The sequence below is a fragment of the Sturnus vulgaris genome, chromosome 9 (genome assembly GCF_052056855.1).
Source record: "Sturnus vulgaris isolate bStuVul1 chromosome 9, bStuVul1.hap1, whole genome shotgun sequence".
Lineage (NCBI taxonomy): Eukaryota > Metazoa > Chordata > Aves > Passeriformes > Sturnidae > Sturnus > Sturnus vulgaris.
Genome location: NC_142251.1, coordinates 27962619 through 27988127, shown reverse-complemented (window position 1 = coordinate 27988127; position 25509 = coordinate 27962619). Strand labels below are relative to the sequence as shown.

At 39.4% G+C, this 25509-nt stretch overlaps 1 protein-coding gene across 8 annotated transcripts in view; it reads left to right on the top strand.

The window, feature by feature from the left end:
* Nucleotides 1–25509, top strand: part of DNM3 (dynamin 3) — a 185805-nt gene that overhangs the window by 23954 nt on the left and 136342 nt on the right. For 5 of the 8 annotated variants that reach the window (XM_088170265.1, XM_088170260.1, XM_088170259.1 and 2 more), the window contains exons 3-14: nt 6874–7023; nt 8377–8580; nt 9130–9228; nt 10041–10201; nt 11800–11942; nt 13645–13780; nt 14650–14717; nt 15542–15680; nt 16688–16774; nt 18720–18790; nt 22159–22207; nt 23851–23880. In XM_088170265.1, the coding sequence (XP_088026391.1) occupies nt 6969–7023; nt 8377–8580; nt 9130–9228; nt 10041–10201; nt 11800–11942; nt 13645–13780; nt 14650–14717; nt 15542–15680; nt 16688–16774; nt 18720–18790; nt 22159–22207; nt 23851–23880 (1242 nt within the window). In that variant the 5' untranslated portion in view covers nt 6874–6968. Of the gene's footprint in view, nt 1–6873; nt 7024–8376; nt 8581–9129; nt 9229–10040; nt 10202–11799; nt 11943–13644; nt 13781–14649; nt 14718–15541; nt 15681–16687; nt 16775–18719; nt 18791–22158; nt 22208–23850; nt 23881–25104; nt 25123–25509 lie in introns of all 8 variants that reach the window. The other 3 variants (XM_088170263.1, XM_088170262.1, XM_088170261.1) reach the window with 2 other exon arrangements.

Sequence of the window (25509 nt, the reverse complement as noted above, 5' to 3'; positions counted from 1 at the left end):
TTCTCTGAGTTTGATAATGTGAGAAATTGTGTGTCTTTAAGATGCAGGTGTTGGTGCACAGCTGAGCTGGGATGAGAATTTAGGATGTGCTTGTGAGCTCGTGGGGTTTTCTTCCCTTGAGTTCCTTCATTTTTACACTAAAACTCATTTCTTCAACATTCGAAGGTTTTGTTTCACAACTTTGAGTATAGTTCTTAGCTTGGTGGTTTTTTGATCTAATACAGCAGTCAGATGAAATGGTTTTTGTTGGAGTTAATAGATATTTGAAGTGGTGCTGCTGAGTAAGCTTTAGAAAGTAATGACTTGAAATTTCTGAGATCTTAAGAGATGGGTTGGTATGTTTGTTGGTGATTTGTTCATTTTGTTATGAGTTTTGTTTGTGGGTTTTTACTTTTTTTCTTTCTGCTGCCACACGTTCTGTATAACCTTAGGCAATCTGTTCTTCTTACTGTGCTGTCTTCTTCTGCCTGTGCAGGTGAGATAATGACTAGATTGTTGGAGATTAGATAATACATTGTTTTTGAACAGCAGTGGCAACAAAAAATGTGTGCAGCCTTTGTAGTAGATTTTTTTCTTTGTTAAAAATACATTGCCTGCTGTATAAATAGTGTTATTTGTTATTTGCATCTTAAATATCCTCACTCTAGGAGAGTTATTTTCCTCATTTTGATAACTGTTTTTGGAGCAATTTCAGATTTTCTTCTTGCTTCAGCAGATCAACAGACTTTGAAAATAATTTGAGGTGGACATTTTTTAGATAAATGAGTCATATTTACAATACCCACATTTGTTTGAGTTCTGTTAATTAGAATACTAATTCTAAGTGGAAAATAAATCATAAGGTTCAAAAGACATTCTGATTTTTTCTGAAGTCTTGCAGATGCTCTTTTCTATTGAGTTTGTTGAGCTTTAATCAGAATTTCGTACTTTGCAAGCCTATTCCTCACACAGAGCCATCTTCTGATGCCATCTGGTGGCAAAAACAATCCTCTGACAGAAAAAGAAATACAAAAATCATTTAGACCGGTTATTTCAGCGAACACAAATGATCTTAGAGACTTCATCAGTTGGAGATCTTCAGGGACAAAAGTGGAAAAATGCCACGGTGCCAATAGCAGGGAAGAAAAGGGGCTCTTTGCAGGGGGGACAGGCAGACAGTGGCTGCCATTCCCTGGATCCCACTCTCATTTAGGTGATGAACAGGGATGCTGGACAGATCACTAAAGTTCCCGAGGTAAAAAAGTGCCACCAGCAGGAGGAAATGTGATAATGATGGGTGACCCCTTCCTACAGGAGTGACATCCTGCAAGAGAGACAGTGCTGCTGGTCTGAAACCTGAATTTAGGTTTGTGTAAGGTCAGAGACACCTGCCCATGTTCCTTTGCACCTGCAAAACTCGCAGTTTGTTGCTGTCTGCACTGATAATCTGAGCTCATCCCAGTGACTGTGAAGTCTGGCAGCAAGGCTTGGTGGGCTCAGCCACTTGTCCCATCAGGACCCTCAAAATGGGATATGAGTTTCAGCTCCTGTTGGGGCAAATTATTGGTACCCACAAATATTTGGTTTTGCCTGGAAGCTTTTGTCTCCTTGATCCCAGATTGATGCTCAGTGACATGAGGAAAGGTGGAATCCCCTCATTAAGACTGGAAAATGGCTCTATATATGCTCATCTTCATAAAGATAATAAAGGAAAGTGACAGAAGAATCAGTCAAAATTCACTTTTAGGAGAAAGAAATCTGTTAGTGTTATTAACAATCTGAAAGGTATTTGAGATGAGCAGCAGCCACCACAAACTCATCAAGGGAAATAACCCTGTCATGTCAGTGCAATAATTTTGCAGTAGCAGGGTAGCAGGCTTGTAAATTAAGATGTGGTGGGTATCTTATCTTGGCTACAGTAAAGATTTTTAAATTATCTTGGCTTTTTTTGAAAATATCATGAGCAATCTTGGGAAACATGATTTAGCAAGGATTCCTGTAAGGTGAGGTGGATGCAGAGCTGTTTACAGAGGGGAAGGGACACCCCTCCGGGTTGTGTTCAGTATTTTGTATTACTGGTAGGATGACAGAACTGAATGTATTTATTAAGTTGGTGTTTGGCAAATACAAGCAAGAATGTGAAAAATTCCGGTGGGCAGAATTGAAATTCAATTTGCTTGCAAAAGAAGATAAATATCCCCAAAGAAAGAAGCAATGCAACTGGGATAGGTTTTTTTCCTGTACTGAAAGGCTGGTATTTGAGAAGAAGGTTGGTTTTCAGAAAAGGACCTGGTGCTCACTGTGGATCTCTGAAAGAGCATAACTCACTGATGTTGTGCTGTCATAAAATACTGAAGTAAACATTGTACAGGATGCATCACAGAAATGAAGTCTTACAAGGTTCTGCTTTTTATCAATTCCGGGAAGGAGAGAGCTCTGGTGGGAGCTCTGCCTCTGTAAATTTAGGAAAATTTGCCTGGAGGAGGGCTGTGTGAGGGCTTGGAACGATAGAAAGCATCATCCATAGAAAAAGGCTGAAAGAACAGAGAGAAATTCCTTCTACAAACAAAAACTTTCAAGGTTGTGGAATATTGTTGCATCCAAAAAAATGCTTTTCCTCCTCTGGTATGAGTGTCTACCCTTCTAATGAACCATTTCACTGGCTCCTAAGAGCATGACCTGCTGTCTTGTGATAGTTACTTTCATCAGATCTACAGTTTTTTCCATGTTTAATGTCTCCTGCTATGATATTCTTGGAATTCTCTGCATTGCCAGGATTTTCTGTTTTGTCTTCAGGAAATACCAGGGTATTTCTTGTAGCCTTTCTGCTTGAAGGTTAACAGTGGAATAACTCAGTTTTGAGTATTTCATCTTCAGCTTGTTAGAAAAGCTACAGAAATGGCAAAGCAGAAGAGGGATTGTGGATTGGGTAGGACAACAAGGGCTTTTGATACTGCCTCTCTTTTCAAGGATGCACCATTGAATGATTTGCTATGGTCCAGATTCACTGAACTGCATTTACTTTGTTCAGAAAAAGCTGTCCATCATCAAAGAAAAAGTGAAGTACTTTGGCTGATGATCTTTCTTTGCATGTTTTTAAAACACCCTCTTGAAACCACTCTCTTGGAAAGAGTTCTGAGGCTTTGGGAGATGCTTTATTGAAGATTAAAAAGTGTTGTTGCTTTTGAGTGGTGTCTCCCCGAGGGGCTGGCAGATAGAAGGTGCAGTAATAGCAGATATTCCTCCTGTGCTGCAAATGTTTAAAATGTTTGCTACAGGCCTACAATTTAATGAACCACCTTTTTGGAAAACTTCCAAAGCTTTTGGAGTACTCTGCACTGGATACTGCCACCAACTTGGAGCAGCTCTGCTTGAAATGAGTTTGGGAGCAGTTCTGAATGCAGGTCTCTGATCTTGGCAAATTCCTGACCTCTAGTAACAAATTATTCTGTACAGAGTGAAACCTTTGAGCTCTGGAAGCTCTTGGGTTCAGCCTGGTGTGGATCAAGGATGATTTCCAAAACATCCCTGATGGATTCCTAAGGGCTGATCCTTGTCACTTGGCTCTCTTTAGCTTAGAGGCAATTTTATGAACTATCTCAGGTGTTGATATCATTTCAATAGTTTGAGAAGAGCAATGGCTGTTTTAGCACTCATAACAATATGTCATTGTGCTAGATTAAATCTTAAAGGCATAGGGAGATATAACTGACTGGAAATATAAGGAGCATTTAAAAAGATGTGATCCCATATCACTTGTTTGAATGATTTGTCTAATTTAATCAAAACTGAAGAGATAATTAATCACTCGTGGATGCACTGAAGAAACGATTTTCATTCTGTGTTATCTAAGGTGCTTTTAATGAGTCTGGGGGGGAAAAGACTTATTTTACATGCAAAGACTGTTTTAATTTTGTATTCAGTTGTTCTTTCTCTTAATGTATCTTCAGTTTAATACAAAAAATACACATCTGAAAGCTAGACATCAGCCAGGATCGCTTTTTCTTGCCTGGCTTTGTGTCCATTCCCACAAAAATGTAAATAAAACATTTTCTTATTATTCTTCTGTGCATGCAAGCTGGGAAGTGAGGGTTGCATAAAGCATGTGCTTCTCCAGCCTGGCTGAAGGCATCACTGCCAAGGACAGGCTGAGGGCTGAAAAGGAGCAGAACAAAGCTCTGCTTGTCCCTTGGAATTCTTATTCCATCAGCTGCCTGTGGCACCACAGGTTAGGAGCCACCGTGGAGTTTATTCCTTCAGCATTGCTGCCACCACGGATGGCCCCAGGAGAAGGAGTTTTGATGAATATTAACCCAGCTAAAAAGCAGCAAATGGTTTTTATTTGGATTGTTTGAAGCTTTGTCAGATAGCTGATCTGTTACTGAGTGTCGAGTGGGACAAATTAAAAAGCTGCTTTGGCTACCAACTGAGACACCTGATTACAGCTGGGCACCAACTATTAATTACTGGATTTAGGAATAATTTCCTGAGAAAATCTGATGATCCACTGGGAAAAAAAAAAAAAAACAACCAAAAAACTAAGAAGAATATGTATGTTTTATGCCAGGAGCTAAGTGTGAAGTGGGATAAAATATGAACCACTTGTCAGCTCTTTTTTTCATTAGGTATCTGTTTGCCAACATCGAGATGACAAATTTTACAAATGTAAATTCTCAGCTGAGGTATTTTATTTTGTGCTCCATTTCTTTCTGAAATATTTGAATGTTCAGTGAGTTTTTTTTAAATAAACGAAACTCCCATTCATTGTCATTTTGCTGCTGGAGCTGAAAAAATTACATCAAATGAGGTGGTTTTTTGTTAGGTGCTTTCATTTTTAAAATAAGCAATGTATTTTTTTGTCTGAACAAGGGTGAGTTTCCCTGTTCCTCACACACTGAATGTGGAGAGATTATGATATTGTAGCACAGACAGGTGGGTATTTGATGTTTTCCTCTTCACTCTGTTCTTTTCTTCTGTCAGTTTGCTTTAACTATTTATTGTAGGTTTGTTTGTTTGTTTGTTTTTTGACAGTTCTGTCAGTAATAATAACAAAGTGACTTCTGGGGATCAGGCTTCAGTACTGACATATCAGGTCCTCTTTTAATCCATATTCTCATATTTTATGTTCTCAGCTGCTGTTCTTTGAGTACCAAGCAAACTCTGGCTATGGTGGCCTTGTTACCAAGTAACATTTTTCTGGGGAAGGAACTTCTAAAGGGAACTTTGAGATCAGGATGAAATGAACTGGAATGTGCACAAGTATTTTCAGCCTTTCTCCAGTCCTACTGCTCAGACCTGCGGGGGGACAGGCTGTGAGCTCGTGTCTGGAATTGCTATTTATGTCTTTATTTCTTGAAGTCTTTATTTATCTTTATGGAGATAAACTTTTGTGTTCTGCTTTGAAGGAAGAAACTCCAGTTTTCAAATCCTGGCATGTGCTTTTGGTCATGCAGGCAACCAAAAGGTTGCAAGAATTGGTATCACTATTTGGATTCAAAAATCAAAATAGGGACTTAGTGTCAAGTTTGGGTCTAATAAATTATCTGTCTCTGATTCCTGGTCAATGCTTTTCTAAGGTAAAACAACAATTTATATTATATTAAAGACTTGGGAATTATTTGTGCTCTCCCACTTCAGCAAAATCACAGCTATTTCTATAGACACTTTTGCAAACTTGTAAACACGATTCATATTTAGACTACAGGACATTTTTAGGAAATGAGAAGCTATGTTAAAAACATTACAGTGTTTTAAAGTGATCTTGTTTTCATGTTGAACTTGTCCTGGTTTTGGCCAAATTTGGGGGAAAACCTCCAGAAGGAGCCCCCAGACAGCAAACCCCACGACTCCTCTCCCCCACCCCACCGGGTTCGGGAAGAATTTCCTCGGAGAAGAGTGGGAGAAAAAACCTGTTTATTTAACAAGCAAGACACTCCCCAGCACAGGGAAAAAAACAACACCAGCTGACAAAAAAACTCTTTCACCGTTCTGAAGGGATGACAAGTTCAGTCTCTCTGGCGAGTGGTCGCTCAGTTATCAGTCTCTGGCGCTGGGGAATGACTGCTGCAGGTGACAAAGTGTAGCCTCCCGGTGTTTCTTGGGGTTTCCCAGGTCCCCGTCCGGAACAGGTTCAGATGGTATCCAGGAGAGGGAGGGGACGGGGTGGAAGAGAAAACAGTCCAGGGAAAAAGTTGGACTGCCTAGCTGAACTAACTAATAAGCAAAAAGCAAGGGCAAAGCGAAGGAAAGAAAAAGAGGCAGAAGCGAGCAAGCAGGCAAGCAAGCCGAGCTAAAACCTCTCCTAAACATAGACCATGGGGGAGGTGAGCCGGCTGATAACAAGACAAAACAAAGCTTCACTCTCAGAGTCAGTCCTGGAAGCACAGGACATAATACCAAACATAATCAGGACACACGATTGGAGATACAAACACCATAACATCACCCTAGGACATGTACTAAGTTCATCTGTAACATGGGGTGTTAGTTTTTGAAGTAAATGCTAAAAATCTTTCATGGTACAGAATTTGAATTACTTTTCCATTTAGGATATATTACAGGAAAATGAGATCAGATGAAAACTCAGAATCTCATTCTTAAGCTGTTCCCTATTTTATTACTGTAAATTGCATTTAACTGAATCTTTCCCATTGTTCCAGGAGATGATGTGCTAAAGACAGGAGCAGTAAATCATACCCAGTCAACCCAGACTTTTAACTGAGCCTGTCTTGGTGAGGGCTGCTTTTCATATGTGCAGTCACAATAACACTTTCCTGATAGCCACGATGACCAACTTTTGTGCCCACACATCTGAAGAAATCTGGGGGCTTGAAAGTGGGTGTGCAAGTCAATGAGGCTGTGAAATACAGAATTTGTTATTGATTTTCTTGACAGAGTATGCTGAATTTCTGCACTGCAAAGGGAAGAAATTTACTGATTTTGATGAAGTTCGTCAGGAAATTGAAGTAGAAACAGATAGAGTAACAGGAATGAACAAAGGCATTTCTTCAGTTCCTATTAATTTAAGAATATATTCTCCACATGGTAGGTAAAATCATTCTTCTTTACATTTATGTGATATTAATATATTACGTAGCTCTGTCTGTGTAGCCATCACCTTTTATATCTGTTCTTATTGTCTGATCTTCTGGGCTGGAAAAGGTTTGAGGCTGAGTTAGTAAAGACTAATAATGGGACTTAATATGAAAACTTCTTTTTGTGGCTCTCCAGAGGAATCTCCTGATCTAGAAAATCTCTGTGTCTCCCTGCCTTACTGAAAATTTATTATCTGCTGTCACTAAAAATACAGCCAGACAATAATAGTGTTTGAAGTTGCTTTCTGTTGAAGACCCCCTGTTTATATCAAAGTTGGTTCCTCTGGTTGCCATCTGCCCAGTTTAATGAAGACAATCTAGAGAAAATGTTTTCCATGGAATGTGTCTTTGATTTAGGACAAAAGTGGTGTGTTTGGTTGAAGCACGTGATTTTTCTAGCTGCAGAGAAACTCAGCTAAGTCCCCTGCCTCAAAGCTTGTTTGTTGAACATGCTGACTCCAGGAGAAAGTGAAAATTTCCTACCCATTGCTCTTGCTTTGCTTTATTGGGATCAATCTTTTTTGGTTCAGCCACGGTTGTCTGTATTGAGCAGACTCCAAATAAACTTCTGGTGTTTCCTTTCTAGGAATTGCATTTTTGTCCTTTGTCTAAAGGATGCTGTGTTACTCCAGTAGCAGGGTGCTTACCCCAAGCCAGGATGCCTCTAATTGGAGCTGTGGCCTTTACTGGGGAAATCATACCACAGCAAACCAGGTTTTCTTAATGGATTCATTTTTTCATCTTTTTGACTTTTCTGAAGATGCCACAGATGATAACAAAACAAGAAAACCACAACCAACAACACATCCCCAAACCCCTTAACAACAGTTTTGCTATATAAGTTAGGCTAGCTGTTGATTGTTTTTTTGGGAATTTCTTAATTGGAGACATGGTTGAAAACATGGTCAGAGAAACACTATATTAAAAAAAATTGAAATAACTGTTTGGATTTATTGGGAGGATGCAGTGAGAGTGGTCTGTTGCCTGTGCTCCTGTTGTTGGACAAAGCTCAGAAAGCATGTTCATTTGTCTTAGAGCCCTCAAGGATATTTGACACAAGTATCAATTTATACCTGTTACAATATTTCAGATATTAAACAATACTAATAAATCCAGAGATTCAAGACCAATGGGGAAAACAAGTCTTTACAGATTGTCAGGCATTTTGTTTGAACTCTTGAACAACTGCTGACATATTTATCTGCCTGTGTAGAGGTTTGATGTGACCAAAACTTGTGTGCAGCCATAGATGTGTTGACCTGTCGTGTGCTAACCAGTTTTATGATCCCTGTTGTCCCTGTAGTCTTAAGCCTGACCCTGATTGATTTGCCGGGGATCACTAAAGTGCCAGTGGGGGATCAGCCTCCAGATATTGAGCAGCAGATCAGAGACATGATAATGCAGTTCATCTCGAGAGAGAACTGCCTGATCCTGGCTGTCACCCCAGCCAACACTGACCTGGCCAACTCAGATGCCCTGAAGCTGGCAAAGGAGGTGGACCCTCAGGGTAAGCAGGGTTGAGTGTCACTGCTTTTTCTTCTCAAGTGTAATAACATAATTGAGAATAACAGACCAGCTATAGTGGGAAATTCTATAATTTATAGTATGTAATATAGATGTGTCTGATCTTCAGCATCACAATATACCTGTTTGTTAGCTCAGCATCATTTGGATATGTTGCTGTAAATGGATTCAAAAAATGTTGTCACTGTCTCTTATGAGCAAGTGCAGAAATGCTTATCTAGGAATTTTGTAGTGCTGGGCAAAATAGGGGATGGTGCTGATGGGAGTTCTGGGTACTTACATCATAAATGTGATACAGTCTTATTGTTGGGATGCTGAGCCTTGTTTAGGGAGTTTTTATGGGACACATTTCAGCACTGGCAATTATGTTCCCTTCTTTTCCAGACGTACCATAATTTGAGTTGGAGCTGTTATTTGTGATAGATTTGAGAAGGGCACAGATATGTTATTACATAATTGGAAGATGTAATTGTTCTTCTGAATCTAGAATGATTCTTCAATAACTTTTTCCTCCTGCTTTCACTCTGGTCAGGCCTTAGGACCATAGGCGTGATCACAAAATTGGATCTGATGGATGAAGGAACAGATGCAAGAGAAGTTCTAGAAAACAAACTCCTCCCTCTTCGCAGAGGTGAGAATGTTCAGTGGCCTTTATTCTTTGCAGTCCTGGGGATGAACCAGAGCTTGTGCTGGACTTGATGTGTTCCTTGCTTTTGCAGTTTTCTATTCAGCAAACATAAAGGTGGCTGTGCTAAAAATCTTCTTTCTGGATCTGGAAAATCCTTGCTTCCTCTGGAATATGCAGTGTAATGCCAGCACATTTCATTAGCCAATATTTTCTTTTCTACCTGGTTCCTTGTAACAAAAGAATTTATTTTTTTTTTCTTTGCATGTGACAGAAGCAAGCACCAGAGCTTTGGTAATCTCACTGTAAACCAGTTTTGATCCCTGCAAGAAATTTTCCATGTTTTGGCAGTTACTGCCACATTTTCTCATTCTGTTAATAATATCAAGAGTTTTGATTCTAGTTATAATTTATTGATGAAACTACTGTCTCCTCCCATGGAGCATGTTGGTCCAGCAAATGAGAAGAAATTTTTTTTGTACTTTGTTAATGTCATATCATTTATCTGTGTAGGCCTGTGTGTGTATTTCAATTTTATTTTGGATTTTTGTTTATTTTTGAAGTGGTTTCTTTGGGATTCATCAGCGTTTCAGATATTTCTCTGTTTGAATTGGTGATTTAAAAGGAAGTCTGTTATGTGTAAACAGCATGAACAATTTAGACAGTATTAAGGTTACTTTTCTACTTGTAAACATGATGTGAAGTGCCTAAGTTGGCAAGTTTTGTTTGAGCTGAGACAGTCTGGTTCTATTCAAGATGAATTCAGTGGTTCAGGCAATAGCTGCATTGATTTACCCATCGGTTTTGCCTTGTTTTAGGTTATATTGGTGTTGTAAACAGAAGCCAGAAAGACATTGATGGGAAGAAGGACATAAAGGCAGCTCTTCTAGCAGAAAGGAAATTCTTTCTTTCCCACCCCTCCTACAGGCACATGGCAGATCGGATGGGAACACCATATCTCCAGAAAGTTCTAAACCAGGTAAAACCTGAAGCCTTTGTGGTGAAAGGCAGCTTTGTAAGGATAGGGCCAATATAAAAACTGTATTAAAACCAAGTTGGTCACTGAACCTCACTCATCCTTTCCTGCTTTCAGTGTTTTTAATTTGCACAAGGTAAAAACAAAGCTGTATATTACATATATCATACAAAAGCTTGCTGGGAGCTGTAGTTTCTGACTTTTACTGGCAGTTCTGCACTCCCCTGTTCTTTAGAATACTGAATATGAACATCAAAAATAAGATTTGTTTCCCTCCCTGGAAGTATACCATCCTATTCCTCAATTGTTACATTTAACTTATCAGTTGCCCTGTGTTTTTGGCATTCCTACAAATCCAACTTGATACTGATTTTTCCAGCTCACTGTCAAATTGCAGCTTTTCCTCTGGAGCAGACAAAGACCAGGTCAGCCTGGCTTTGGACAGCAGCTGGAAACAGCTGGAATGTTCCTGATTCAAGTAGAAAACTAAGTAGCTGGTCTGCTTAATTTTTTGCTACAGTGACTTTGCAGCTGTAATTTGACAACCAGGCCATGGAATGCTCTGGGCTCACTCAGAAAATCTATTAATGCCATTTATTTGTGCCTCAGAGCCAAAGTCTCCATCAGGATGCAAGAACTTACTTGTACTCTGCATTTTCATCTGTGTTTAGAATGTTTTGCCTTGTTTTACATCTTAAAAGTTTAGTCCATGTGTCATAGTTTTGAGACTGAAACACAAACTGCACATACCTTTCAATTGTCTTGTCTGTTCTGATTCTCATATTGCTTTATATGCTGTTAACTTTTTTGAGAGTTGTTTTGAATATTTACCTACTTCAGTGGGAACTGTTGATTTTCTGTTGCTTGTACTGCATGTAGAATGTTAGATATGGGAAGATCTACAAAAGTTCTGTCCTCAAGATATTGGGGGATCCTATTGTGGTTTCAGGTAATATTTCAATTTCTTTGTATCCACGAGGTGGTGCTCCAGGAAAACTCCAGCTTTTGATTTTGTGCCTGTCAGTCTGCTGAGCAACTTCAGACTTGAGATGATCTATTTTGGTGTATGACAGTTTAAATGTATAGCTTGTCTGGGTGGAGTTGGGAAGAAGTGCAGTTTGCTTTTAATTAAGGAATATGTACAATACCTGAGAAATGTATGGCACAGGTAAGTCATGGACAGTGCTGTCCTAACACATTAAAACATATATATGTGTGTGTGTGTGTGTCTGTGTGCTGTGGGTGCTCAGAATCTCTTTTTTTCCCATTTTGCCTTGTGGTCGTGCTGAACAAGTACATAGGGAATTGTGCAACACCCTTAAGAAAAGCAGCAAAATGAGAGTGTGGCATCAGCACAGACAGATGAGAGGTAATTTTAAATTACCCATGGAATGTGTGTAACTTTTTCAGGTGTAACTAAACACGTGCACCAGGAATATTGGATTGTTCTTTAGCAGTCTCCATTGCCTCAGAGATCAAAAGGAGCTGCACTGGTGAACTAGCACAGGTCATGGCTGATATGCTTGGCTGTCAGAAGGAAATGATTGTGCTCCTGCTTTCATCTTTTTAACAGTATAAAGAGATTTTTATTTGCTTTTTAGCAACTTACCAATCATATTCGGGATACCCTGCCAGCCTTCAGAAGCAAACTCCAGAGCCAGCTGCTTTCTATAGAACATGAAGTAGAGGTATACAAGAACTTCAGACCAGAAGATCCCACCAGAAAAACGAAAGCCTTGTTGCAGTGAGTTTCTTTTGTCTGCTTTTCTCTTTGAATGGGTTTGTTTTGCCTTTTGCCCTCTTCTTTCTGATTGGTTTAAATTTAAACATTAGGATATTGTTAAGGATTCTTTACACAAGCTCCAAAGAATTCTGTGTTTGATGTTCCCGAACACTTTATTTATTCTACAATTTCAACAGAATTTTCCCTAAATTAATTTTAGTAATCTTAGAAAAGGGAGAAAGCAGAGCAAGGAAAAGGCATGAAGATGGGCAGCAGAGATGATCAGAGGTAAAAAACTGCTTTTGATTGTGTAGACACATTCTTCTGTGTGCCAAAAAGATGACCTCAAGCAAGGGAAAGACATTGTGTTGGAAGTCTGTAAGATGAGGAGGCTGGAAGAAGAATAAAGAATATTTCTTTTTCTAGTATAAAAACTTGGCTGTTTTAAACCTGGCAAAAGAACCTAGAGATGGCAAGATCAAAATTAGTCAAAGATGGTCGTCCTTCATACATTATGCACCTAAGGCCCAGAGATCTTTGCTGCAGGAGTTGTCAGTCAAAGTTTGTGTGCTTTCAGAAAGCAGCGAGGCAAATTCTTGGGAGTTCTCATCATCAGTTCTGAACTAGAAAGCTTTTTCACTGCTGAGGTCACTGTCTGGTTTGGGTCTCATCCACAAAAGAAGTTTGTCTGATGAGACTTTGATAACAGTGATGGAGCAGAGATGTCTGTTCATGTGGCTTGGAATGGAGTGGAGGTGGAATCACAGCCCTGTGTTGGTTGTGGGTTCAGCACCAGGGAGGAAGGAGGATGCTGCTGCTGCTGCTTTGCTGCTTTCTTGCTTGGCCTGATTCCAGGGGTGTTGGATACCCAGTACTGCCTGAAAGCCATGTTCACTCTCCCTTGTTTTTATTCCTTCAGTTATAGCCCTCTGTGTTTATATGCAAATAATATTTGCCTCTTAGAGAGGAAGCATGTGAAGGAAGAAGTGTAAAATGTACCTAGCTCTTCTCTCTTACATGCCTGTTGGCACATTCCTGCTCTGACTGACTGATTTCAGAGGTTTTCAGCATTCTCAGTTCTCTGGGATAGATGATAATAGCACTGGGTTGTGATGATGTCTAAGTTTGGGGCCGGATTCATTCTCTAATTAAAACTTAGAAATTCAGAGGGGAAAGTAATCAGCTGCACTAGAGAGGCTTTCTTGAGCCAGATGAAGACTCTGATTTACTCCTTATTTTTCTAACAACCGTGTCCAAAAGAAGAGCAGACAGTTCCTCGTGACTTTATTCCAGATGTTTTGGTTGCAAAAACAGAGGGACATCACCTTTGACTTTTCCATGACTGGGAGAACTCTCCTGTGGGTTTTTCTGAAGGCTCCTGCTGCAGAAGTCAAAGCAGAGCCAAGTAAGCTGGAGCTTGTGGTGCTGACACATCACCATACTAATATTCTTGGGCTTGCTTTTGGGCATAGGGAAAAGAAGTTCCTTCCCAATCTCTTCTGAATTTTCCAGCACTGGGATGCAGGGGGATGTGTGCAGGTAGGGATTCTGTGGATTGGTGACTTGGCTGAATCAATTGTACAGATACTTTTGGCAATTGCTAAATATGTTTGAATAGGCAGTACTAGTTGCATTGTACTGAAATAAGAGTTGGTAGTTAATATGCTTAAATTGTTCTGGGTTTTGTTTGTTTTTTCTTTTCCTCCCCTCTTTTGACATTTAGGATGGTACAGCAGTTTTCAGTGGACTTTGAAAAAAGAATTGAAGGATCAGGAGATCAAGTTGATACACTAGAGCTTTCAGGAGGTGCCAAAATCAATCGTATTTTCCATGAACGTTTTCCCTTTGAACTCGTGAAGGTATTTCTCCATCTTGCTGATGTGCTTTTTTATTTATGTATCCTCACGTTCATACTGATAGTAGTGTAGCCAAGAAAAGATCTGATTGAAAGAATATGCTTTTAACTGTGAAAGAAATTACATGAAGTTATAATTGAGACATTTGACTTAATTTCTAAGATCGGATACTGAGACATGCTAAGACTTCTCAAATATAAGAATTAGAATATAATTATAGTCCCAGTTCATGCTATTTTCTGTGCTCTCCTATTGTTTTATCACAAATGGCATCTTTCTTCTGGTTAAATGGGGCAGGCAAACAGTTACAGTTGGTAAATTGGACTTGTGTTCATGTAGCTGGTATCTATTAAAATGAGAGTTATAGAAAATTGCTCTTTAGGCCCCATCCAACCCAAATCATTCTATGATGGTTTGACTTGGGTAATGACTCGTTCATTTGTGATGACACTGACTTCTCTTCCAGCTAGCTGGCTTTCAGGAAACTGAAAGAAAAGCTCTGTGACTTCATAATTGAGACAACTCCTTTCTTAAATTTAGTTGAAAACTGTAGAATGGGAAAGGGAGGATAAACAGATCATAATCACAGAAGTGATTAAGAAACCAGGCTATAAAAAAAAGTGGAGTCTTCCAAATCCTGTTTCTGGCTTATTCTGTCTACTCTTCAAAATCATTCCAGCTGTTGAGGTATCTGGAATGGAAGTGTGTGTGATTTTCAACAATATTTCCTGCTCCCTGTAACCTTAGTGCTAAAACATTTTAAAATACTTATGCATTGTTTAGCGTAATTAGAAATTACTATTTTAACAGCTGAACTTGCTTGTCTTATGGTTATATATAGAGAGGGGATATTTTGTTTTTATGTGCTCTAGATGGAATTCAACGAGAAGGAGCTGAGGAGAGAGATAAGTTATGCCATCAAGAACATACACGGCATCAGGCAAGTGCTCCAAGTGTTCCTGCCTGGTCACAGGGTACAGGTGCAACCTCTTCCCAAAGCATTGCCTACAAGCTTTGTTGTTCTCACTGTTTTGGGAAATGTTTCTTGTTTTGCCTGATTGGTAAATTCTCACATGGTTGACACTGGTAGCCATGGTGCTTGTATTTGAACTTTCCTTGCCTGTTGGCTGGAGAGGTCTTGATTTATCAGAGTGAACTGATAGTTTTGGGTCTGCTTTTATAGATTGGTTTTTTATATGATTTATCTGCCAAGGTAGACCTTGGAGAACAGTGTTTGAAAGAGAAGCAAGGCCCATTTGTTCAGAACTGGGTTTTTGGGTAGCTGTTTATAGATTCATTTACTCTGCAGTGACCAACTGTGAAATTCTCCATGTTGGGCTCTGAGTAACAAAATCTCATTTTCTGGTGGGAGTGAAAAGTGCAGCCATAGGATTCCTATGGATTTGCTGTGCAAGGGATTGTGCATGGAGTGCTTGCAGCTGCCACTCATCCCTAAGGTTTGATGCACTGCTGCTGAGACTTTTCTGCATTACAGCAGTGCTCCTTAGAGTTCTTGCAGTCCTCTTGAAGGAGTTCCATCTTCCAAGCATGTTTCTACTTATATTCTTATGTTCTGAGTATATTCTTACTCAGAATGACACTTCCTTTGAGAAAGAAGCAAATTTAGTTCTGTGGAAGCCTGTTTGTGTAGGGGTTGTTATTACTCAGCTCCAAAAGTGAAGATTTGAGCAATTTAGTAAAAAGAAAAAAAAAAGTTCCTTGTCTGTTTTTATTACTGTCTTACATATTCTTTTATGTCCACAGAACAGGTTTGTTCACTCCAGATATGGCATTTGAAGCCATTGTTAAAAAGCAGATAGTTAAGCTGAAAGGACCTTGCTTAAAAAGTGTGGATCTGGTGATGCAAGAGCTAATCAACACTGTCAAGAAGTGCACTAAAAAGGTAGCTTGCACATAGATCTGGTAATGTGAGTAAAATGGAATGGTGTAGTACATAATATAAAGCCTGTCTTGCATTTTATGCTGTTACAAGAGATTTCTGATTCAGTCACTTATTGGACAGAATAGGACTTCCTCAAGTAATTACAACTTCTGCAGAGCTCTCAAAACAATGTAATGATGGAAAACTTCTTTTTTTATTTTATTCTTTTTTTTTGATTCTTATGATGAGAGGCGTTTTTGAGGCGAGAGATGCCCTCAGTTTCCTCCTTAAAACCAAGTTTTCACTTCTCAGCTGACTGGCTGCAGTCACACCTGTCCATCTGCCTGTACCCCATAATAGTAACTACAGGAATGGTTCTGGGAGGTGAGCACACGTATGATGAGGTTGTTGAGAAATGTCCTCTTAAGATTTTTTCTGAAAAAAAACCAGACTTTTTCATACCAATGAGCAAGTAAAGGAGATGCTTCTTAAAACTGGAAAGACAAAGTACATAGAGAAGCAGATTCTCTGGTGTATTTTCAGCAGAGTTTCCAGGTTTTTTTCACTTTTGTCAAAGTCTGGAAGATATGTCACTTGAATTAACTTGCAGATGCTCTCCCCAGTGGCATTGGCCAAATTTACCACTGTATCTTGCTTTTTTTCGGTATTGTTATATAAAGATGTAGCCACAAGATGGAGCCTTTAAAAAACGAGAAATTGGGAAATCATATAGAGCACCACTCTGGAATTAGGCCCAGTAGAAAAGAGAGAAACCTCACCCCAGATAGGTTGTGTTTCATATGTCCAAAGTGTCTTTTCCTCAGTTTTCCCTGGAGGAAAAGAACAGCAACAATCCAAGGGTTTAGGTCTCTGAGCAGCAGCAAGGAAGGCTTGCTTTGCAGTGTGCTTAACTTCTAGTCCCAAGCATTTATAATATTTGCTTCCTTCCAAAGAGGAAAGCTGCAGGTTGTTTGTATTCCACTGAAACCCCCCTGCAGGTGTAAATTTCTATTAATTTTCTGTTTCAGTTGGCAACATATCCAAGGTTGTGTGAGGAAACAGAAAGAATTGTTGCTGGCTACATTCGTGAAAGAGAAGAGAAGACCAAGGATCAGGTGAGAATAAACAGGAGATGTGACAGTTTGGGCAAGTGTGTGAGGGAGCACAGTTCTTGCATCCAAAGTACAGTAGGACAGTGAGAGATTTTTTTTTTTTATTTTTTAAGTAGGCTGCACATTTTAAAGAGGAAGAAAAATTGCTTCTTTATGAGTGAGCATTGACAGAGACAAGAATTGTTACAGAAAGGTTAAGTAGTGTTGGCTTGTTCCTGTACCAGTGTGCCAACTTCTTAGCTGGGCCACTGGAGCTGTTTGTGGGAAATCAATATTGATTAAACAAATGCACACAGGAATAGCTTATTTCTACTTTGTTTCCAGGTGTTTTTAACACATCCCATGCACCCACCTCTCACCCTGATTACAGTGAGGCTCACAAACAACTCTACTGGAACCCTTGAAAAGTAACAAGTTTTCCTTCAAGTTAAAAAAAAAGCTAAAAAACAAATAAAAATTCAGAGAAATTTGGTTAAAGCATTCATCACTCAGCCAACTATTCCAAATCCAGGAAACTGCAAATCTGAGATTACATGTGAGAAGATGCAGTGGAAGTGAAATCAGGAATTATTGGCTGCAGAGTGTAACAATAGAAATATTTGGGGAAGAACAGCTCAGCAGAGCTCCTAAGCTGTTCTGAACTCCTGGCTCTCTAGTCCTGTCCCTGTGCAAGTTAGGGAGCTGTGCAGCACATCCTGCTGCTTTAATCTGTGCTGCAAATGTAGTCATAAAAGTAATTTAACAACAAAAAATATTAGCTGGCTTGTACTTGCAGGGAGTTTGAGTCAGAACATGATTATCTCAAAATTTTGGAGAAAATACAAGCAGTTTAAAATAATTGAGTTTATTTTCCTGTTCTTCGTTGTATGCACGTACCTGACTATTTCTCAGAATAAAGAACAAAATATGGGCTTTTTGTAAATGCCAAAATTGACCAGATAGGTTATTGTCACATTCACATCGTTATTTATGATGTTAGCAGTTATCCATAATAAATCCAAACACTAGTGAGAATATTTTCAGAGATAAGAGATGGAGCAAAAACATAGGAGGGATTTGAGTCGAAGTGAGGCATCTGATATCTTCTGGAAATTGTGAAGAATTTGGGAGTGATGCTGTATCTGAGGAACTGTGCAGAAATAAGGCTGAAGAGATGAAATGTCACCATTTGGTAACAATAGGTTCCTTCCTTGCTCCCTCTGATAAATGGAAGTCTGAAAAGACAGGGGTGAAGTGCAGTCTCATGCATATTCCAGAGCTGTTGGAGGCTGGGAGGGAATTTTTGCTGATGTCTTAGCAAGTTCTTTGCTGAGTTCGATTGTCAAGGTTGAATCAAATTCTCTGTGGGCTGCTGAAGGGCTGACAAGTGATAAGTACACAAACCATGGTGCTATTTTGCTGGTAGCCCAGCAAAAAAAATCTCTCAATCCAGATGTGCACACCAGAATGGCTGGCTGGTACCTGGACTGGACATTTTCTGGGCCAGGACTGGATTGCTTAGCACTTCTTTGTGTGGTACATAAAGAAAGTGTAGGTACCTGGATTTTAGGTTTAATTCCTTGCTGGCTTGGCTGGAATGCTCCAGATAGATTCCAGGCTTGCATTTTGCAAGTTAAGCAAAATTCTATGTTATGTAATTATTAAAATTCTCTCTGCCCATGTATGATTGATCTTAATGGAATGGACAAGAGCCAAGAGAGTGAAAAATGAAGCTGTTAGGAAAAAAAGTAGGAAGAGGGAATAGGACTTCTGTAGTGTAACTTATTAAACAAGCACAGAAACAGAAGCAGTGGAATTTAGAAAATATTGCTTTTGGCTTGAATAATTATGAAAACAATGTTCAGTAATGCAGAGACCTCGAGTTCTGTTTTTTTCCTCCCTCCCTTTTCTTCAATCTCTCTCTTCCATCTTACCCATCCTATTTTTGCTCTCCTGTCTCCCATAATAGATGCTGCTGCTCATTGATATCCAGGTTTCTTACATCAACACCAACCATGAAGACTTCATTGGCTTTGCAAAGTAAGTATATGGAAAATTTGTTATGAAGACACTGCCAGGCTTTTTAGTTTATTTGCTTGGGGTTTTTTTTCATTATGTTCAGAGCACAAGTCCTGAAGTGTGGCAGTGAAGATCCAGGCTGCAGAGTCCCAAACATGCAGGGCCATGTCTTTCTCGATAGCCACAATGTTGAACTCTGTCCCAGTTGCAGGGGAGTCTTCACCCAGTTCACGAGCCTGGTTTCACTGAAGCTGGAGCTTATGTCTTAGTCTGGAACCACATGTATTTCAGGACCACAGAAATGGATATTGGTGGTCTTTCCACATTGTCATTAAAGCCTACTTTGGGAGCTGTGATTCTGTGTGAAACAGTTTTGCTCAGAATAATGGATGTCACTGAATTGTAAGTGTGCCTGCTGTTTGGCTGCAGAGAATAATAGTAGCAGAATGCCCTGCAGGGCCTGGTTTGACGTTCTCCTCACTTAATTGAAAAGGCTGTGAGAATATTTTCCAGAATGTTCTCCCTCAGTTTCCAGCAATTTGTGCCTCAGGGACTTCATACCAACATTTTGACACTCGTAAAAACATTGAAGATGTCTTCACTCTTTGAAGAACAAATGTTCCTTCAGACATATTCATGCCACATTTGCCATAACAGCGATTGGAATCACAACAGGTTTTGGCCTTGTGGGATGCTGGCAACAAATTTTGGCACCACAGAACGTATTTGGCCAATTCTAGTTGTGAAGGAAGGTCCACAGCTTTGGCAGTGTGCCTTGAAGGTTTGAAACAGGCAGTTCAGTAAGCTGAGAGGGGAGAAGGCAAAGCCAGGCACTGTTGATGTGTTTGGTTTGAGCAACTTTCTCTAGAATTGTTTGCAGGGCCTAGATATCGTTATCAGTTCTCCTGACAAGTGGCAGGAATGGTGGCTGAATGCTATTCACTGCTCTTCATCCTTTTCTGACAGGAAAAAGGCTGCTAAGAACACTCCATGTATATTCATGGTGTGTGTTGTGACCTTGGGAAGTCACATAGTCCCACCTTCTGCTCAGGGGAATGTCCATGCTGAGTTCAGACCAGGCTACTCAGGATTTTATCCAATCAGAGTTTGGAGATTTCCCAAAATTGGAGATTCTCCAGCCTCACCTCACTGTGAAAAGACTTCTCCTTGTGTCAAGTTGGAACTTTCCATATTTTATAATACTGGATTCTGGAGTTCCAGGTGTATCTGTAGCTATTTCATTAAGCTTCTCCCCTGGAAAAATTCCCCTCGTGGGTGCTGCTCCTGCAGCCTCCAAGGTCCTTGCTGCTGTGTCTTTGCAATTCCCAAGTTCAGTTTTTTGGGAAAACTGTTTCCTTTTTGCCAGCTGAGATCTGGAAGTCTCCAAGTGCTGTGTATGGGGTATAAGCAAGCAACTCTTGGCTTAAGTTCACTGGTAAGTTTAAGCCAGGGTTTCTCTAGGTTGGAACAGATGGGAAGGAAAGTAGCCTTGTTGACTTCTGCTCAACTCAAAAGAGAAAATCTGGATAGCAAAGAAGAATTTAAAATATAGTCACTTGAGAGACAAACAGGAGAAAATAGTAATTTGAAACTAGAAGTGTATTATTGTTAGAGCAGTTATGTTAGAACTGGAAAATGAAATAAGTTGGGTAGCACAGGGGCTTTTGCAGTATCTAAACATCCTGGACTACAGATTCCCCAGATTTCCTGGTGTTTCCTTTCCTTTGCTGAGCCTTCCAGCCCCTTGTCCCATGTGACTGCAGTAAGTCCTGTGAGCCTTGGTCATAGGAATGAGAGCACAAGACATTACAAACTACCCTGCAGCACTGCAGGACCCGAGGCAGGTACAGTGCAATGTGAATTGTCTTGAGAGGGATTTAACAATGCCACTATTTAGAACAAATTTGCACAGTTATAAAATTGCAAAATCTTAGAATATTAACGTTTGTCTCATTTGGCAGAACAAATGGCAAAATTCTGGCCTTGGGTTTGTGTCCAATTGGTGTAACTCAAGAACAGCTACATGCTTCAATCTACATTAAGAGTAATTTGCATTTAGAACATTAAGTAGAGAACCAGTTGCTGGGCTATTTCTAAAAGGCTTAGTATGGTGTTAATGGTGCAATTAGCTTTTCTAAGGTGATAAAATTAAGAAAATCAAATCAGGGATTAGTGCTGTGCTTTCTGGGTACACTTCATTTAATCATAATTTGTGTATCAAAGCTTATGCAGCTTAGCTGATGCACCAGGGACATGCAGAATTGTTTGGTCAAAAGGCTCAGGCTGATTGAGCTAAACACAGTAAAGCAGGCACATGGAATAAATATCCTTGTGGATCTCCTCCCAGACTGCTGGTTTGATAGTGTGGGCCAAAGGGCAGCATCAGGATTTGGACAAGGGTCGAGTTGGGTGCTTCATGAGTTCTTTGGAGCAGCAGCAGCACCAGGCAGCAGGGTTGGCCACAGGCTCTGATCCAAGCACACCTCTCTGCCTTTTTCTGTCAGAGCAGCCTTTGGAGCTGCTGCCATATGGGTGCTTTTTTCTCCAGTGAATCAGTGCCTGGTGAAATGGTATAATCTAATCCAAACAAAACTTCCTGTCACTGGTGAAGTGCTGGTGGCTGAGTAGCCAAAGCCTGCTCTCTCCTTCTTCTTCTTCTTTCCAGCAATATTTCAGTTTTGTGGCCTAACACAAACCGCCACATAATGCAAATGCTTTTAGAATTAATAGCAACTTGTTTGGTTTTGAGACAAGGAGTGTGTTTTGTTTCAGGAACTGGGATTACCAAAGTTCAAGAATTGAGAAAAATATTTTAAATATGGTTTAATTTCAAATGTGCTCTGTTCTTATAAGATTTCAGCTTTGAAGCAGCTTTATGGCAGCGTCATCCATTGGTTATATTTACACCCTCAAAGTGCATATAAATATTAGAATAATATCCAAAACAAACTGTCAAGACAAAGCTATTAAGAAGCCTCCAGCAGGGGAGGATTTTGTTGTACTGCTCTAAATAACAGAAATGGCTTGCTTTTTGTCTCTTCTGAATATTTATAGAGGCTAATGTTTCCAAAGTTACCCACATGAGCCATAATTTCTCTTGTGCTTTTAGTAACCTTTACCAATGCAAGAAGGATGTTGTTGGAAAGGAGATGATTGGTAGGAGCTGTCTGCTGTGCATGTCCCTTCTGTCCTTAGCAGGCAAATATAATCAGGCAAAAAAGCAGTTGAAATATGCACATATATGCAATGATTTTCCTCTGTTTCTTTTGCTGTGTTAACCTAGCTTTCTCTGCTGGAATCAAAAGTAACTATTACTGCTAGAATTATTCCTGAGAAACTGCCTTAGTTCAAGTTTCTTCAGCATAACTCTTTTCCTCTGCTTCCCTTAGTGCCCAACAAAGAAGCAGTCAGGTTAACAAAAGTGCAGTGGGAAATCAGGTAGGCACCTAACGGAGAATGGAGACTGGCATGTGCGAGTTAATCCCAGCTGTTTGGTTTTCTTGGCTGCATTTTCTGTTTTAAGTGTATCATTTACCTTTGTTTGCTTCAAACATACATCAATGTGTCCTCATTGCCTTGTTTTGCTGAACTTTTCAAAGCCACCTGCCTTCCATGGTTATCATCATTTACTGTTTAGCATTTCTGCTGCTGCTTGCACTGCTGGTGAGTGTCTTCCCTCCCATGCTGTTCAGTGCCTTGAATCCCTCCTGTTACACCTCGGTGTTTTGTCATTAACTGCAAACTTGTGAATTTCAGAGTCCCAAATGCTGGTGAGTACCTGCCTGTGTGTGCTTTGTGTCTTTTGCTACTCCTGATGTGTTCACAGCTAAACAGCAGTGAAGGGCAAGTCAGCAAGCAAATGTGGATTTGCCTTCACCTCTTCTGAAACCTCTCTGCTGACTTCACACAGATGTTGACTATGTACCATAAACCTTTCTCAAAATAAACCAAGAATAAATGGTTGATGCTCTCAGATTAATTAGCATCTTTACTGATTCATTAATGAAATGGTTTCTTTTTATCACATAAGAATATGGGATTGGTTCTGCAAGGTGCTCTTTGCTCCTGAGCCCACCTCCCTTCTCTGCTTTTGTGTGGGCCAGGGGTTCTCAGCACTTGGCAGGAACAGTCCTCTTCTTAATATGAGATGAAAATATGGAAAATGCTATGACTTGCAGAGTTTCTGCTCACTTTGAGGTTTTTGCAAAGTCTGAAACAGGAAAAAAAGTGTTATGGAACTAGTAGATACTTGAGAATGAAATAAAAAAAAATAGTAGTAAAAAATAAGATGATGAAATTTTGTACAATTACTAGTATTGAGCATCTTCCTGATGTTTTCACATACAATTTGGTCAAGCTCAGGAGGTTTCACCTCCTGATCAAAGTTTTCAAATGTGACCACTGAGTTTAGATCCAAGTGATTAAACCTGAAATTTCAGTAAGGCTCCTATTCTTCTGCTGTTGTAGACAAGAGTTCTTGGCAAGAGTTCTAGTCGTCTTTTTGGAGCTAGAAATTCAATCTCTTCCTCTCACCAAGAAATTGCTAGTTATTTTCAAGATATTTCTTAAAATAATCCAGCAACTTCTTGGATGTGATGGTTCCCCACAGCCTGACCAGCATGAGTGGCATTTTGGATGTAATATATGGTTTGGATAAAAATGAAAAAAACAACTAGAAGGTCTAAACACTGCAATGGCTTCAAAGAGCAGCCTCTCCTCTCTGAGGAGAGATTTCCTTCTTATCTGGCTGTGCTGGAACATGTGTCAAACACAACGACTGTCATCACTTTGGAGTGTCCCATAAAAGGAAAAGCAGCCAATTATCTGGCTCTTCAAGAATACACAAATAAAATGAATGATTTTTTTAATTGAGTGAATGTTTTCTCTCTAAAGAAGTGAAGAAAAAACTTGGTGTTTTAAATTCAATGTTGAAACTTGGTTACTTGTGGTATAAAGGACTTTGCTGAACCTTTTATTGTAGAGATAATAAACAGATGTTTGTAAGTTGATTGTTTGGAGTTGAAAAGAATGAGAAAAATGTTTCTGAAATAAAAGTTCATTTTTGCAATTTGCTATTTCAGGGAACCAATCTACCGCCTTCAAGGCAAATTGTACGAGCTAAGTTCTGTAAGCTTTATTGTTGCTTTTTCATTTAGCTTCTCAGAGGGCAAAGTTTGTCTCTAACTCATTGGTTTGTCCAATACTTGCTGCTCAACTATTTTAATGTTCAGCTGTCTTGTGTGTAACACTTCCTCAACAAAGTGTAATTGCAGTTCATCCCTTAACTGCTACTAACCTGCTGTTACCAGTCTGGGCTAGTATAACCTAAAATGTTGTAGAAGATTTTGCATAGAATTAATATTTTTATAATTTACCAAGTTTCTCGAACTAAAATGACTAATTGGTGTTTATTTTATGATATAACTGGAAAGCAGTTTTTATCTGATGTAAGTGTCTCTGTTCTTAGTAAAACTCTCTTTGAAAGGTGGGCAGATAAATTTCTGGTAAGCAAAAGGAAACATTAGCTCTGGTGTAAATGAACGTGCTGTTTATGGATACAGGTACTGTTCTTGGTGGTTTGTTTATGTCAAGGAATTCTTTTGGATAGAAAAAGTGAGTTTTATGAATGAAAATATTAAAAGCCTTTTTAGCATTCTTTTCATAGCACCAGGAGGATCGATATATCACGGACAGACTCTTTTCTAACCCTTCCACTTCATGAGTAAATAAATATGTAAATGTCTTTAATATTACTAATTAGAATTAATTGTCTAAACTGCAGTTAATTTTATAACAATTTTATAAACCAATTCAGTGATAGTAAGGTGCAAGAAATAAATTTCTGTATTGCGTGTATTCTTTGGCAATATCTGTGATAAAAATGTACATTTTTTCAGTTTGTTGACACATCATTGAATTTGATTACTTATCATTTCAAACTCAACTTATGTTCAGTTATGGAAAAAGGACTAGGCAGCACTGATTTTAGCAGCAGTTGAATTGAACCTCTTGAATTTTCTTGAATGATCTCCCCAAGATCACTGAATTTTCCCCAAACAGTGGGATGCTCATTTGCAATACTTTGCTTTTCCTTGCTTTTTTTAGTTGCTTGCTTTGGACTGGACTGGCACAGATAGCTATTAACTCTTTCTGTGTATCTTGGAAATAAGATGAGCACAGCAACACCCTATTTTTGGACAATAATGCAAATTCCTCTTAGCATGTTTTTCTCCTTTTTCCTCTGCTACTAATTTATCCTCTCACACTTAATCTTTGGCCTTTTTTGTTTGTCTTTTCTTTGCTACCGCCTGAGGTTTTGACCTGACTCTACAAAGTTTCTTTTTAAGCCACAGGTTAGTCTCTCTTCTCATTTGCTTGAATAATCTGTGCAATGCTTGGTTTTATTCAGCACACCAGCAAGGTTTGGCTCCTGAAAGCTGACCCATTCTTAATTGTGTATGTTGTGTGCTGAGATTTGGTGACTAAAATTCAATGTTTGAGGCTCCCCTTCACGATAAAGCTTGAAAAGATGAAGGTGTCATTGCCCCATGTGCCCAATTGATGTGTGTGAGAATGTAAGACATTCAAATTATAGAGGATTATATATCATTTATAGTTTGCCTCAGTGGCAAAATCTGCTGCTGTGCTTGAAGCAGCCCTGTACTGGAGAAGGGGCTTAATGTGAACTGTGACTTTCAGGGCACTGTCCAGCTGATGTGCAAGTTTGGCTCTGAGGGCTT